This window comes from Lithobates pipiens, unplaced genomic scaffold (assembly GCF_037356315.1).
Source record: "Lithobates pipiens isolate NorthernLeopardFrog02 unplaced genomic scaffold, aLitPip1_a1.2 Scaffold_8, whole genome shotgun sequence".
NCBI lineage: Eukaryota > Metazoa > Chordata > Amphibia > Anura > Ranidae > Lithobates > Lithobates pipiens.
The window spans coordinates 111,061,956-111,078,640 of record NW_027507903.1 but is presented as its reverse complement, the minus strand read 5'-3'; the positions used below and the strand labels follow the sequence as shown (position 1 = coordinate 111,078,640).

Sequence of the window (16,685 nt, the reverse complement as noted above, 5' to 3'; positions counted from 1 at the left end):
CAGTGACACAGGTAAAAAAAAAAAAAAAACGGCAGCGGAATCCCGCTTTAATGAACAATAAAGAAAGCAGGATTTTTGTTTGTGAGCTATTCCTATGCACCGCTTTTCTACAAAACTGAGGTATGCTGGGAGTTGGGAGGGCTATACCTGGCTGAACAAATGCTTATTTGCGATTGTCCAAATCCTTCCAAAGTTGACAGCATAACCCTCATATCAGAATAACCGAATCCCGTGTCCCTTAATGAAATTTAAGAATACTGATTTTACAGTAAGCACATAAATTCTGTTTGTCTTAACAATTCTTTCTGGTTTTACAGGGTCGGGAGAGAAGGCAAATTAGTCATATGCAGTTTCTAAGCTGGCCAGATTTTGGGGTACCTAGCTCTGCAGCTGCCCTTATCCATTTTCGTGATGCTGTGAAGAAAGAGCAGAGAAGACTGGTGAATGAAATTGGAAACCAGTGGAAAGGGCCATCAGGGGGTCCTCCCATTGTTGTACACTGCAGTGCAGGCATTGGAAGAACAGGTATTGACACGTGTGTTGTTATAGAGGTTGGGAGGTTATGGAGACAACATGCTTTGTAACCCCATGACTGGCTGTCTTCTGCAGCTTGGTGCCCTCTTATAGAGCAGGGGTCTTGAATTAAAATTTATAGAGGTTTGGCAGAGGTCAGAATCTCATGTTTGCACTATAACACATCATGCCCCCCTGTACATCAGTGTCTTTAGCTTACCCTTCACATCATAGCCCCTTTTACATCACAGCCCCCCCCCCCCCCCCCTTAACATCAGTTCCCCTTTACATCAGTGTCCATAGTCCTGATTTACATCACAGCCCTACAGTGTCCACAGTTCTTCATATCACAGTGCCTCTTTACATCATAGTGCCTCTTTAAATCACAGTGCTCCTTTGTCACAGTACCCTTTAAGTTACAGTACCCCTTTAAATCACAGTGCCCCTTTAAGTCACAGTGCCCTTACATCACCCTGCCCCTCCATGTAAGAATGCCCTTTTCAGTGCAAACTTCCCCCAGAGACACTGATCTGCCTAGGGTATCCTCTCCTGAGTCTTCCACCCAGCCAGGAACGTGGGTGGGACTCTGGTTTCCAGAGACCACCTTCCACAGAAAGAATGGGGGGGTTACTGATATAAGGGTGTGTGAACCTTTATATCAGTGCCCCTTTATAATATTCATTCCCCCGCTCAGACTTGCCTGACCTCCTCTCAGGTACATCGTGCAGGGCTCAGTTAGACGGCTCCAGGTTGGTGACTCTGGTTTTATCCTATAGTCTCCTCTCCACAGTCCACACATTTTACTTCTCCCATGACCCCCATCCTGGCGAAAAATTCCCACTCTTGACTCTTCTCCAGACTCCCCCTCAGAGACTGCAGACATGATATAAGACAAGAGATGGTCAGAGGTTGTGAACATGGTACAAGGGATGGTTAGAGACTGAGGACAGGTTACAAGAGATGATCAGAGGTTGCGGACATCATACTAAAAATGGTCAGAGATTGCAAACATAGTACAAGAGATGGCCAGAGATTGCAGACATGGTACAAGAGATCAATGCAGCCTCACTGTGCCCATCAATGCACCCTCACTGTGCCCATCATTTCAGCCTCACTGTGCCCATCAAATGCAGCTTTATGGTGCACATAGAATGCAGCTTTATGGTGTCCATCAATGCAGTCTCACTGTGCCCGTCATTGCAGCCTCACTGTGCCCATCATTGCAGCCTCACTGTGCCCATCATTTTAGCCTCACTGTTCCCATCATTTTAGCCTCACTGTGCCCATAATTGCAGCCTTGCTGTGTCCATCAATGCAGCCTTGCTGTGCTCATCAATGCAGCCTCACTGTGCCCACCATTGCAGCCTCTGTTTGCTCACCATTGCAGCCTCTGTGTGCCCGCCATTGCAGCCTCTGTGTGCCCGCCATTGCAGCCTCTGTGTGCCAGCCATTGCAGCTTCTGTGTGCCAGCCATTGCAGCTTCTGTGTGCCAGCCATTGCCGCTTCTGTGTGCCAGCCATTGCTGCCTCTGTGCCTACCAATTGCAGCCTCACCATTTCCTGGATCAAACACAGAGGCCGATGTATGGCATGGACAAAGCTGAGTCTGTGTGTGTAAGGCGGCGCTGTAACAAGGTCCCGCCCCCCTAGACCAGCTTGTGTGATAGGCGGAACACTAATTCAATCAGTTTTCCATCTAGAAGACTATCACACGAGCTGGTCTAGGGGGGCGGGACCTTGTTATAGCGCCGCCTTACACACACAGACTGAGCTCCATGCCATACAAGAGGAGGAGCCAGAGGACAGAGGGAGGGAGGGAAGCACTGCAGCCATCACTCAAAGCGGCCCCAGGGCAGCTGGCCTACCGGGAAATTTCCCTGTATCCTGGTAGGCCAGTCCGGCCCTGGTTGGGAGGTGCTGCAGATCTGGACAAAGGGCGGGAGATACCAAACTTAATAAGTTAACAAATAACTTGATAACTTGAAAAGACTTACGCTCTCTGTCCCGATCTGCAGCATCTTCCACCCCCTGCCCTGCTGGGAGGATGCCAGTGCCGGCTGGGCGGGAGACTCAGTAGCGCACACAGAGCTACTAAGTGGTCCGGACAGGACTGTTACTCGGTACGGGTCAAGACTGTGGTCCGCCATTTAGTGATCCCTGTTCTAGAGGTATTCTGTTCTGGGCAACTTGCTGGTCCTCTACATGTGTGTGATTTCTACTGCCAGAAGTGTGGCACTGCAGGAAAGGTATTATATAAAATATCCGGTGCTCGATTTCAGTCAGGTGCCTGAGCAAAATGTCTGCTACTTAGCATCGTGGAAAGTTGTCATCTTGTATGTATCCTGATCTTCTTCTGTGATGTTGACTTGTGTCCTGGTTTCCACTGCTGATACTGATATTTTACTTGCTCGCTGGGTACACACTGGCTGAAAATCAGTCGGCTCAGACTATATAATAGATATAAAGAAACTAAGCAATGCAGCAAAAAACTTGAATCTAAATTATCTTGTTTCCTGGTAATGGCCGGCAGAGCTAAAATGGAGTGGACTGTTTTCCAGCATTTCAAATCAAAGTCTTTGTTAATAGTGGATATAGAGAAAATAACATTTTTTAATGCAATGTAATCCAAAACATTTTTCTTAAAATAATCAATAATAATCATTAATAACTGCTGTATTACATGCTGCTCACAGATTTGTTTTCTGTATTCTGAAAAAAAAAAAAATGGTTGATCCTGCTGTTTTCTATCTCCCCCTTCTGTCCATGTCCCCAAATTCTGCTAGAGATTTTGCAGAGCAGTGTTGGCAGTTCTGCACATGCTCAGTTTTCTGTGACATTCTATGCTGAGCATTTCTCCCCCCATCACATCTGAGCAGCCCATGTGACTATAGATTCACACATGTGGGTGTATACACAGTGGTAAATGACAATCCACCCCCCCCCCCCTCTTCCTCCATGCCCACTAACTGGCTAAACACAATAGGGGTGGGATAATACATGTAGATTAATGAAGGCTTCACCTCCCTCTTATTCTAAGACACAGGCTGGAGCTGTGTAACACAGCCAGTGACTGTCAGAAATCCCCCCACATTATGTTATTGCCAAAAAATAAAGAATTGATTTCAAATATATATTTGTATGTCAATTTAAAACAGTTTGCTATTATTTATTTTATTTATTGATTATGTTTTTTTTTATTTTGAACATGTAACCAGCAGCACAGGACTAGAAGCCCCTCCTGCTTATATTTCCCTGCATGCAGGCTGGGAAAGAGCTGGGTCATGTGACAGCTGTAAATCAATTAGTACTACAACATTATTACTTAGATTTTTTTTCTAATTTTTTAAATTAAAATAATTACAATGCCATCATCCACATACAGAATAATGTCAATTAAACAGTGTATGTTCAGTATCACTTTAAAGGGCTTGTAAACTCTTGTGTTTTTTCACCTTAATACATCCTATGCATTAAGGTGAAAAAACTCCTGTCACTGACCAGCCCCCCAGTCCCCCATTTTACTCACCAGAGCCCCGTAATTCCCACATCAGAGACATGCTCACCCTTTCTGCCTGTTGTCTGTGCTCTTGATTGAATGCTATGGATGCAAAAGCTGAACTCGGGAGTGTGCCTGCACGGAAACCCCCAGGGAGAGCGCTTCTCCTAGATGGTTTACTGATTTGGGGAGGAGCCACAAGCACTGCTGAGGGACCCCAGAAGAGGAGGATTGGGGCCACTCTGTGCAAAATGAACTGGACAGTGGAGGTAAGTATGACAGGTTTGTTATTTTATTTATTTTTTTAAACACAAGGGTTTAGTAACCCTTTAACCACTTGCCGATTGTCCTATAGCAGTTTTACTGCTACAGGGCAGCCGCGCTGCGCAGGATCACAAATATATATACATGATCCTGCACTTGCGGGTAACAGGGGCCATTGGCTCTCTCCCGTTGTGATTCTACACATTCAGAGACAATTAGCAGGTCCTGCGGACTCAATGTCCACCGGCACCCAAAGATTGTTCGGTACACAGGCAGAATGGTAGTCTGCCTATGTAAACAAAGCAGATTGCCGTTCTGTCAGTAAGGAAGGCATAGATGCTGTGTTCCTGCAAAGCAGGGACATGTGTCCATGTCTTCCCCTAGTAAAAGCACCTTGGGTATTTTTTTTTAGCAAAAATTTAAATCTATATATATTTTTTTTTTTTATATTGTCGGTTGTTTTTGTTTATAGTGCAGAAAATAAATGCAGAGGGGATCAAATACCACCAAAAGAAAGCTCTATTTGTGGAGAAAAAAAAGGACAAAAATAGTCCAGTATACAGTGTTGCACGACAGTTTTCAATTGTCAGTTAAATTAACCCAGTTCCGTATCGCACAAAATGACCTGGTCATGAAAGGGGTAAATCTTCCAGAGCTAAAGTGGTTAAGTTGTAATTGACAGTCTAATAACTGTTACAGGAACCCTCAATTTGTTTTTTAGGCAATAAGAACATAATTTCTAGAAATATTTATTTTTATCAACTAATGTGGTTTACAGCATATTTGCCAACTCTCTTGAACTTGCTGGGACAGTCCTTTTTTGTCAGTCGGCCCACAAGGTCTGTGGATCCATAGCATGAGTTTCTGACAGTTTTGTCACTGCCCACTAGTCTTGCCTAACATTCGCAGAAGCTGTGCCTGCTGTTCCCACGCCCTGCTTGCAAAGTCAGTGTATTGCATACAGAGCCAGTGGTGGTGCATAGCTTTATGCAGGCCAGAAGGTGGTGACTTGGAGACTAATTCAGATCCTGTGACTGATTCACCTGCTGTATGATGATGAACAATGTAAAGGGGGGGTTAAATAGCATAACACTGAACTCCACAACGTGGCTGTTATTATTGCATTCACTGGTGCCAATGCTGGGAGTTATCATTTATTTATGTTTTGAATCATACTTGCCTAGATGGACTGATTCTGCATTTGTCTTCCACCAGGTCTAAGACTGAGAACTGAACCCTGAGCAGGAAGCTGATGACTGTCAGTCACCTTAGTCTAGGCTGGCCCAGGCTCTCAGCAGCTCACTGAGAGGCTGAGCTAGGTGCTGGTCCAGGCTACTGGGTGGATCCTGACCATATGGTTGCAATCTTTCCGCTGCCTGGACCAGCTCTGTGACATCAGCCAACAGCAGGACTCAGCCCGCTGTCAGCTGAAAAGGGGTCAAAGGAGTGCAGAATGAACTGCATTCCTGTGATCTACAGGTGAAGTACAGCCAAACAAGCTTTGGCTGAACTTCTTTAGCACCAATGCTCGGGATTATTTTTGCAGTCACTGACACCGATGCTGTGAGTTGTTACTGTGGTCACTGACACCAATGCTTGTAAAACAAAGGCTGTAAGATATGAGTGACACATTATTTGAGCCAAAGTCCTCCCCGCTCAAAGAAAAAAAATATCTAGGCCCTAGACTGACCATGTGTGGTATCAGTGAGCCAGCTTGGGTTACTGCACATGCATAGCAAAGCAAATAGCACATTTTCATAAAAATACAAAAGAGGCAGAAGGTGAGAAGAGCAAGATTGTTTGTGGCTGAAAACGAGGCCTGAAAAGCAAGTGGGGCAAAGTTGCCTTTCTTATTTATGTACATATATGGAAAAGACTTCCAGCTTAGCTCTGTGTGTAATGCTTTCTAACTTTTGTTTATTACACAGGATTCACACAAAAACCTTTCACACGCATGCGATCCAATTCTGGTGCGGACAAAAAAAAAAAGGATCCTGCGCGATTTTGGCCTGAATGCGATGCTTATTCAGCCATTCAATCTGTATGGCTGAATTTGCATCGCACAGACATCGAATGTGATCTGTACAGCAGTGCGCTGCGAATCTGTCTGACATTGCACAAGTGTGAACCAGCACTAAATAAACTGTACAGCCAAAAATGTAATCCACTAGCTAAACAAATACATAAATAATTATACTAATGTACAATACTATCTTGATTATAATAAATCTTACTGTATAACAGTGTTTTAAAGTAAAATTATGCAATAGATCAATGATATGCCTCTTGTAGAACTGCATTAATTTTAAATAAATGATCCAGTCCTATACTATATAAAGTACATTCTCCTCCCACAATGGCTTGCTGGACACAGCAAAAAAAAAAAAAAAAAAAGTGTTTCTGAAAATGTTTCAAAATGATGCAATCCTAGCACAAAAAAGTTTTAAATGCTACTAAATGTTGTAAAGAGCTGGAACACAGTATCTGTAGCACTTTGGACAGACATTTTGAAACATTGCCCAGGAGGTGCTAACAAAACATCCCAATCAACAAAGATTTAGAAGATGGCAGTGTGAAAATACAGTGTATGGGAGGGGAAAATAAATAAATAAAGAGATGCCAGGACAGTGAAATACGTGCCCTTTTGCACAGAGCATTCTAAAGAACATGTCATTGGAATAGGAAAGAGGAGAGATTTTCTAAAAAACGGGTTAAATCAAGGAAAGTTTTAATGCAAAAATTAGTATGGCAAAACAAATATTTTTTTTTATTAATAAGATTTTATTTAGAAAAAGCTATGTCCACATCTTCAGGTACAATTTAACCATTTTGCTGGCTTAAGACCAGACCACTTTTTGCGATTCAGCACTGCGTCGCTTTAACTGACAATTGATCGGTCGTGCGACGTGGCTCCCAAACAAAATTGACGTCCTTTTTTCCCACAAGTAGAGCTTTCTTTTGGTGATATTTGATCACCCCTGCGGTTTTTATTTTTTGCGCTATAAACAAAAATAGAGCGTCAATTTTGAAAAAAACGCATTATTTTTTACTTTTTGTTATAATAAATATCCCCCAAAAATATATTAAAAAAACATTTTTTTTTCCTCAGTTTAGGCCAATACCTATTCTTCTGCATATTTTTGGTAAAAAAAATCACAATAAGCGATTATTGATTGGTTTGCGCAAAAGTTATAGCGTTTACAAAATAGGGGATAGTTTTATGGCATTTTTTTTAATAATTTTTTTTTACTAGTAATGGCGGCGATCAGTGATTTTTATTTTGACTGTGACATTATGGCGGACACATCGGACATTTTTGACACATTTTTGGGACCATTGTCATTCCTGTGTAAATGACACTGGCAGTAAAGGGGTTAACCAGGGGGTGGCAGTGTAGAGGTTAAGTGTTCCTAGGGGCGTGTTAGTAACTGTGGGGGGCTGGGCTTTGTGTTGGTGAACACTGATCTCTGCTCCAATCACATGGAGCAGAGATCAGCATCACTTGTTGCTAGGCAGAAGGGGGAGATGCTGTTTACAATGGCATCTCCCCGTTCAGCCTCCCCGTGAGACAATCGCAGGTATCTTCGCGGCAATCAAGTCCGGGGGTCCCGACCGGCATGCGCGACCGGCGGCGCGGACACGCTATGGCAGGGCGGCATATAGAAATGGACGTACCTGTACGCCAATATGCCTGCCCGTGCCATTCTGCCGACGTACATCATCGTGCACCAGTCGGGAACTGGTTAAAGGATAAGTTCACCTTTTTAAAAAAAAAATTAATGCAGATCTTTTTGTAGGTACGAAAAATGTGCATTTAATTATTTTTTTTACACTTGAGCCTGTACTGCATTGTACTTGTGATCAGCAGATCGCGGGTGCAATACCAGGTTTCTGCAGACTCTCAGTACACTGTCTGTCCATACCTACGATATGGGCAGGCAGCTACCGAATTGCAGGAAGAATCAAAGAACTAAGAGGACGCGCACCAGCACCCTCACAGTTCATTGAGAACTACAATTTTGTACAATTTTTTTACAATTTTTTTTTTTTTTATCAAAAAGGTGTTTATTGAAGTTACAGGTATACAACAATTTCCAGTGCACATTTACAGCCGCTTGATACACAATTGTCAATGTACAGACAGGCAATACATCAGCCCAGGACTCCCTCCCTCCGCCCCATGATCGCACAAAGTACCCCAGCAGGTATATCATTTCCGAACTAAGCATCCCTTGTCCGCCCTTTGCCACACGTCTTACAGTAATCTGGACAATATTAATTCGTTTGGGCTTAGCCCAGGTGTATCAAGCCAATGTGACCACAGGTGCTCGAACCTTCCCGGGCATCCCCTGTGCTGATAGATGTATTTCTCCATGATAAGGGTCCTGCCCATATGGGTTATCCAGGTCGCCACTGCTGGGGATTCCGCAGATTTCCAGCCCAGCAAAATACGTTTCCTAGCCTGGAATAGCGCCCTGGAGACCGCCACCCTGATTGGTTCCAAAGACACCACATCCTCCAGTACCCCTAGAATACAACAAATGGGATCCAAAGGTATCTGCGTGTGAAACACCATATTGACAGTGTCCACTACCTCCTTCCAATATCTGTGGAGCTTCGGCCAGCGCCACATGAGGTGGATAAGATCCCCCTCGTGTTGCCTGCACCTACCGCACAAGGGATCAGCCGTCCCACCCATCCTACACAACCTAACCGGTGTGTAATGCGCTCTCAGTATGATATAAAGTTGTGAGACTTTTTGCGCCACATTCAGTGAACAGTAGGTGATGGCCTGCATTGCCTCCTCCCACTGCTCACCGTGAGTGTACCTACATCCTTTTCCCAAAGCGGCATTGCTTTGCACGGGTGGTCACGCAGGTGCCGCGCCAGCAGCATCTGATAGCATTGTGAGATTATACCCTTCGTGCCTTCCGCAGAGTGCAACGCATGGTACAACGGGGTGGGCGACAATACCCATTCTCCCGAGTCCCCCTGCGTGGCCACCGCGTGCCTTAGCTGCAAGTAGGGAAAGATCATAGCCTCCGTAAGGTTAAATTTACGCTGCATGGCTGCAAAGGAGAGAAGTTTTCCATCCTGAAATATATGGGACAGCATTTTTACGTTATGGGCACTCCAATTGAGGGTCAGGCTGTATTTTAGCGATCTCTACATATGTATGATTACCCCATATCGGACTATATTCCGTGAATCCCTGCACCCCCTGCAGCTGTCTACTCTTGTTCCATATTTTTTGTATCATGGACAGCGTAGGGGTTAGTTTGTTGGAGCTCCTAAACATCTGGGCCTCCAGTCCCATTGGGATGGTCTCTGCCCCCGACGCATGAAGCAGCAGCCTGGCCGATGAGCCCGCCGGTTCATGCGACATGGAGCCCACCAAATGTTGCAACTGGGCCGCAACATAGTACAGCCAAGGGTTGGGTACCGCCAACCCTCCGCTGTCCTTGGAGCGCTGCAGCTGTTCCAACTTGATCCTAGGGGGTTTCGTGTTCCACAACAACTTCCGAAATAGCGTATTCACTACTCTGAAGATTTTTAAATGTATTACAACCGGTGAGTTGTGGAGGAAATAGAGCAATTGGGACATTAAAATCATTTTTATAAGATTGGCCTTCCCGGCCAGGGACATCCTAAGGGTGTTCCATGTATTTATCCTGTCCCGGAATCTCGACAGTAATGGGCATATATTCACTGAGCAGTAGTCCCCTACTTTGGACGTTATTTGTACCCCCAAGTATTTAAAACGAGTCACTACTGGCACTGGACAGGACTCTGGGACCGCCACCTCTCCTCCATCCAACATCAACATGGCCGATTTAGACCAGTTAATGGTCAGACCGGAGAACCCTCCAAACTTTTCTATCACCTGCGGCAGGGACTGGCTGGGGTTGGCCAGGAAAAGCAGCATATCATCCGCATAGAGCATGATCTTTTTGTGAACAGCCCCATACTGAAATCCCTGTATTCCTATGCTGTCTCTTATAAGGGCGGCAAGAGGTTCTATCGCGATTGCGAAAAGCAAGGGGGACAGCGGCCAAGGCAAAATCGGCAGACATCTTGTCCGTCATCCTAATATTGGCCGTCGGGGAGGCGTACAGTAGTTTTACCCAGGCAATAAAGCGCTGTCCGAAGCCAAACTTACCTAACACCGCCTACAGGTACCTCCAGCCTATACTGTCAAACGCCTTGTTAGCGTCAAGGGACAGAAGGGCCCTACTCTCCCCATTGTCTGCCTGCAGCTGCATGTTTAGAAATAATCTCCTAAGGTTGGTTGCCGTGGACTTATGTGGCATAAAGCCAGCCTGATCTTGGTGAATAATAGTGGACACTATCCCATTTACCCGGAGTGCCAGGACCTTGGCCAGGATCTTTACATCGCTTTGCAGCAAAGAGATGGGTCTATATGCCCCCGGATCCACTGGATCCTTTCCCGGTTTAAGCAATAAAACAATATTAGCCTTTGACATAGATTCGGGGAGGGCACCAACCTCCAAGCATGCATTAAACACCTTCAACAGTTCAGGCAGAATATCCTCCCCATACTGTACATATACCTCCATGGGAATACCATCTGCCCCAGGCGCTTTGCAGGTGGGGAAAGAGCCGGCGGCTGCCATCAATTCCTCTAGAGTGATCGGGGCGTCAAGATGACGCACGGCCTCTTCCGAGAGCCCGGGTAAATTTATTGTGGCCAAGTATGATTGTAGATCGTCATCCGAGTAGGTTTCCTTCAACCTGTAAAGATCCTGGTAGAAGTCAGCCAGCTCGGATATAATGATCTCCTGAGAATTGACCACCTTGCCGTTTTTGGCTCGAATGGCCCCTATGGCCAGGGAATTTTTTACAATTTAAAAACAGCACAACTGTGTGTGCCCAGGCACACCCGGCACAGCCCATGTGCACACCGACGCTAGTATATTTTCTTGTGTTAAATAATTACATGATTCTTTGGAAAAAAGAAAAATTATGTAATTACATTACTGAAGCAATATTAGTGTGATGCTGTAGGCAATCTCAACAAAACGGCATACAGTGCCGTATCCAGGATATGGCAAGTGCCATGGGTGCCATATGAAGGGGGCGCTCGTGAGTGGCTGGGCAGCAAGGCACTGACTTACCAGGGTCTCTTCTTCCCAGGGCCGGATTAACATAGGGGCTATTGGAGCTGCAGCTCCAGCTCCCTACCATAATATCTGCCCAATATAGAGTTTCTACACATAATTACTGGCTGGGTGCCAGCTGCTACATTACCTTGAAGTCTTGCCAGGCAGCTGAAATATAGGCCCTCGGTGGTGGCCGCTACATACATTGCCTTGAAGAGAAGGCTGCGCTACAGCCTCTGTACTAGTGAGCTGAGGCTGAGCGCGCTTCTCTGATTGACATCCTGATCAGCATGACATCATCTAGATGCCTGCCCACTGCAAGCAAGGAGGAGGAAGCGTTGTACAAATACAAGAACAAGTAAGCTCTGCCTCTGCATGGGGCTGGGGAAGTTGGGCAGATAAGTGCAGCTCAGTGCATTGGCTCTGGCCGAAGTGGGTTAACTGTTTGGGAGGGCAGGCAAGGGGGCTGTCAGTGCCTCCTAGGCCTATCACTACCAGCGCTCATTAGTGCAGCTCTTCAGTGCCAGTGCCACCTATCAGTGCCAGTGTCACCTATCAATGCCAACTATCAGTGCCAGTGTCACCTATCAGTACAGCTCATCAGTGCCATCTGTCAGTGCCAGTGTCACCTATTAATGCAGCTCATCAGTGCCACCTATCAGTGTTAGTGCTGCCTCATCAGTGCCCATAAATTCCGCAAATCAGTGCCCATCAGTGCTGCCTATCAGTGACAATTAGTGCAGCTCATCAGTGCCATTCCATAATTAGTTAATTGAAAGATTAAAGAGTTTGTAGTTTTGTTAGCTTTTTTTTTGTTAAGGTTATCTGAAAGATGGGTTTCAAATGATTTGACAGGGACGCAGTTTCAGTGCTTGCCATAGGCGCCATTTTCACTAGATATGCTCTGACTGCATATGATGCTGCTAATAACTGATGGTTAATGTTTAATTTCAGGTACTTTCTGCACACTGGATATCTGTTTATCCCAAATAGAGGATATGGGTTCCGTGAACATCCAACAGACAGTTCGGCGAATGCGGAAACAGCGAGCACTAAGCATACAGACTCCAGAGCAGTATTACTTCTGTCATATGGCTATCCTTGAACACTTTGCAAGCTGACATCAAACTATGCAACTTTCCTCATAAAGGGAGCAAGGGCCCACATTAAGGGCTGCAGAAGCCTTTATTCTCTTTTGGTACCACCAAGACAGTAAGGCATCCAGTCAATTGCTTCTATGCAAAGCAGTAATATTAAAATACTTAATCAGAAATTACTCTGCATTATATTCCAGTGCACATTCTCTTCTTACAGACCACTATAGAAGTATTCAACATGCTTAATCAAGAATGGAGTACACATCAATTAACAAATAAACATTCCTTTTATAGAACCATGAAATTCGGTACATGCACTTATACGTGACAAGTTTAAAATTATTTGAGAAATAACATACACATGCCAGTTACCATAAGAACAATTGGGGGAGTACAAGAAACCCTTGGATAGGATATACTGGATATGTTATATGAAAGGTTTTAGTCTGTTGATAGAAGGCAGCAATTCCAGTTGGATGGATCAGGCATGTGAGCCCGAGGACGTATAAGGGGTTCAAGGTCCAACATATGGCACAATATAATACAGGTATTTTGAGCTTAATGCCTGTTTTTTGTTTCAGGTGTATTACTTTTCATTAAAGATGACCAAGCAGCAATTATTTTTCAGAACATAGAGCAATGGCTAACAAATATTAACAAGTGATGTTGGCATACTATATGTTGATCTCAGATTTTCAATATTGCTTGAAAATGTCTGTGAGGGCCTGTTCAATTATAAAGTGACAGGGAGAAGAATTGTTCATTTGAAATTGCAACTCAAGTGATCCCATTGAGTTGCAGATGAAAGTTGTACTATATATGACCGGGTCATGCCTTTTGACACATATATACAGTATAAAGTTTAATAGTGGGCAGCAGTATTTGCATATTGTATTTCCCTGAAAAATGGTTCCTTTTATAAGGCTGTTAAAATATTGTGTGTATGCTGCAGGCTTTATGGGGGCTTAGATTGCAGCCAATTAAAATGCTGGGAATTCACTAACCTAAATTACGAAGCAGCACTTGAAGTATCATAAGAGTGTGTAGAGTTTATGGTCATATATTAAACATTACATCAGCAAAAATAATCGTATTTTTCCTCTCTGATTTTTGTAAACAGACATGTAACTGGTTTCTAGTATGGGAAATACTGTATCTATATAGAAGTATATAAAGATTCTTTAAAAAAATGTTTCTTTTTGCCAACCATTATATATTATCCTTTAAGCACGTCTTAAAAGTAGGTTTCCTCTGATTTAGAGCTCAAACATACACCACACTTAAGCATTTTTACACATGATCAAAACTAAATCTTTTTTTAAAGTCCTGTTAGCTCTATCTATGTTAATGTCTGATGCCTTGGGCCAGTGGGATAAAAGGCTAATGACACGTGTGGAAGATGCAAACATAGCAAATAGGTAAGAGGGTGAGGGACAAGTTGTCATCATGTGTACTTGTGGGTACTTGCAATATTTGTGCCATACAGAATATACAGTGTTTATTTGTTCTTTTAAGTTGTATGTACATGTATAGTCATACTTAAAGGCTTTCCTAACTATCAAACATGCGTGCACAAACTTATGTTACAGCTGGAAGTGTAGGCTGATTATCTTGCATTTGTGGCATGTGCCAGAAGTCCTGGTGTGTTTTTATAGTCGTTTTACTGCTAGTAAGGTCATGTGGCCTACTCACACCAATTATTTCTGTTTTAGTAAATCTGTGAACATCACTGACACCTTCCTGCTGGACTATATAATCTTAGCTTTCCATGCCACCTGGCAAAAATGTTCACCTACACAAATGTGGGCAGGTGTGGTTCATATGCCAGAGCTGTTTGTAACTCCAAGTCTAGCCTGTCAACAATACTATAATGCTAAAATTCTATCATAAACTACAGTGGACCACTGGGTTTTCATCATCTTTTAGTGTATATTAATTATACAAGTTTGAGGCTGTTAAAATGTACATATGGTACTGATTGAATCTCATTAACCATGGAACCTCTATGCCTTGGGTGAATAATTGTAGTGATCAGTTAGGAACCCAAATGGGCAGCACAACCAAGGTTAAAGCCATAAAGAATTTATTAGAAAAAAAAAAAAAAGATATGCTCGTCCAAATCTAACCACATTTTCTATAGTGCTTAGCACCAACATTCTCTCTGCATCACAAAAAGTTGCGTTGATGTGAACCTGGGCTTACTTTACACATTTTGTCTCCCTACTGTATAGCAGATAGAATTGCTTGAATGAATAGTCAAATACCTAAGAGAACACCCAGGAGCCCAAAAATCTGCTTGTCTGTAATGCAAATCTTTAACAGAACCTTTGGTTGAAAGCTTGGTCTTGTCCCACACCACATTATCAGTAAGGCCATCCATCATAATTATGGGTCCGTAGTGACAGTTGTGGATGGGCCTGCACTCTCAACCATAGGAACTGTTCAAAGACTTGGGGACTTATGGGGTGTTCTACATGTCATATGACCTTTCATGGCTACTGTAGGTTTAGGGTGACAAATTGGAATGGTTAAAGTAAAACACAGGCATTTTTTATGCCAGTCTTTTATAAACAGTATTGTGTATAATGGACAAACTGCATTGAGTTGTGTAAAGTATTTTTATGCTTTTTAGATTCAAGAATATTTTCGACAGCTTTTAAAAATGAAGGATGTCTCTCTCTCTTCTCTGCCTGTACAATTAAGTGTGCTTTAATTTTGATATATAAATTTGTTGTATGAGATTGTTTTAAATGTATAACACTTTCCTTTGTGCAGAAGCAAATATGATTTCAAAACCAGATTTACATAAAAATGAATACAGACCAATAAAATCAACCAGAAAATCAGTATTTTTTTTATTCATCTCTCAACTGGTTACAATGCATAGATAACCTTTGAAGAAATTTTCTTGGTAGTTTTGTGGTATGCTCTTGAAGATCAGATCATGTTGCGGCTCTATAATGTTGGAACTTGGACTTAGACCCCATTCACGCCTGAAGCTACAAAACGCTAGAGGGGAAAAATTCTATTATTCTCAATGGAGATGGTTCACATCTCCACTACATGTCGCCTGAAGCCGAACGCCTGAAGCTCAAACAAGTTCCGGACCCTTTTTTGTTGCTCGAATTGAGCAGATTTTGGCGTTTTTCTTCTTTTAACATTGGTGACCTTTTGCCCTTCACAAAATCGCGGTAAAAACGCAGCGAATCGCGGTAAACGCTGCAAAAAACGCTTGAAAACGCTACGCTCAAGTGTGAATGCAGCCTAAGACTTAATTCCATTTAAAGTGGTTGTAAACCCTTACAAACCACTTTGACCTACGGGTAAGCCTAGATTAAGGCTTACCTGTAGGTCCAAGAAATATCTCCTAAACCTATACGGTTTAGGAGATATTTACCCGAAGACAGCCACCGCTGTCTACGGCGCATGCGCCGTAGACAGCGGCGGGCAGGCGCACTGGGCAGGCCACAGATCGCGGCGATATGCCGCGAGTGTCGGCTCCCGTACGCATGCGCGGGAGTGACGCCATCGCGGCTCCGGCGAATCACAGCGCCGGAGCCGCGAGACCCGGAAGTCGCTCCGGGATCCAAGGCAGCGGCGAAGAGGAAGACGGAGGACCACTTCGGGGGCTTCGTTCTCAGGTAAGTTATTCATAATGAGCTAGCATGCTATGCATACTAGCTCATTATGCCTTTGCCTTGCAGGGGGTGTTTTTTATTTTTTTCCCTTTGCTGCCTTTTTAAGCTCCACGCACACACACGAAAAAAAAAAAGATTTAGCGTATTTGCAGTGTTTAGGATTGTTTCGAAAAGGAATGATAGCGTTCTTTTTAAGGAGCGAGCGGCCTCCGCCGTCCTTCACAATGGATGATCCATCAGCTGACACCTGAATGTAAACTAAACAATTTCCCCAAATAAAAAACTTAGAAAAAAACTGTGTGGGAGTACCCCTCCAATCCATACCAGGCCCTTTAGGTCTGGTATGGATTTTAACCACTTAAGGACCGAGCCTCTTTCTGAGATTTCGTGTTTACAAGTTAAAAACAGTTTTTTTTTGCTAGAATATTACTCAAAACCTCCAAACATTTTTTTTTTTTCTAACACTTTAGAGAATAAAATTGCGGTCTTTGCAATACTTTCTGTCACACCATATTTGAGCAGCGGTCTTACAAGCTCACTTTTTTTGGAAAAAATAG

General features: G+C 43.6%; 1 protein-coding gene across 1 annotated transcript in view; it reads left to right on the top strand.

Annotated features, from left to right (window-relative positions):
• Window positions 1-15,336, top strand: part of PTPN9 (protein tyrosine phosphatase non-receptor type 9) — a 101,873-nt gene extending 86,537 nt beyond the window's left edge. Inside the window, exons 12-13 of the mRNA XM_077473008.1 lie at window positions 318-525; window positions 12,348-15,336. Of these exons, the coding sequence (XP_077329134.1) occupies window positions 318-525; window positions 12,348-12,514 (375 nt within the window). The 3' untranslated portion in view covers window positions 12,515-15,336. The remainder of the gene's footprint in view (window positions 1-317; window positions 526-12,347) is intronic.
• Window positions 15,337-16,685: the final 1,349 nt, after the last annotated feature.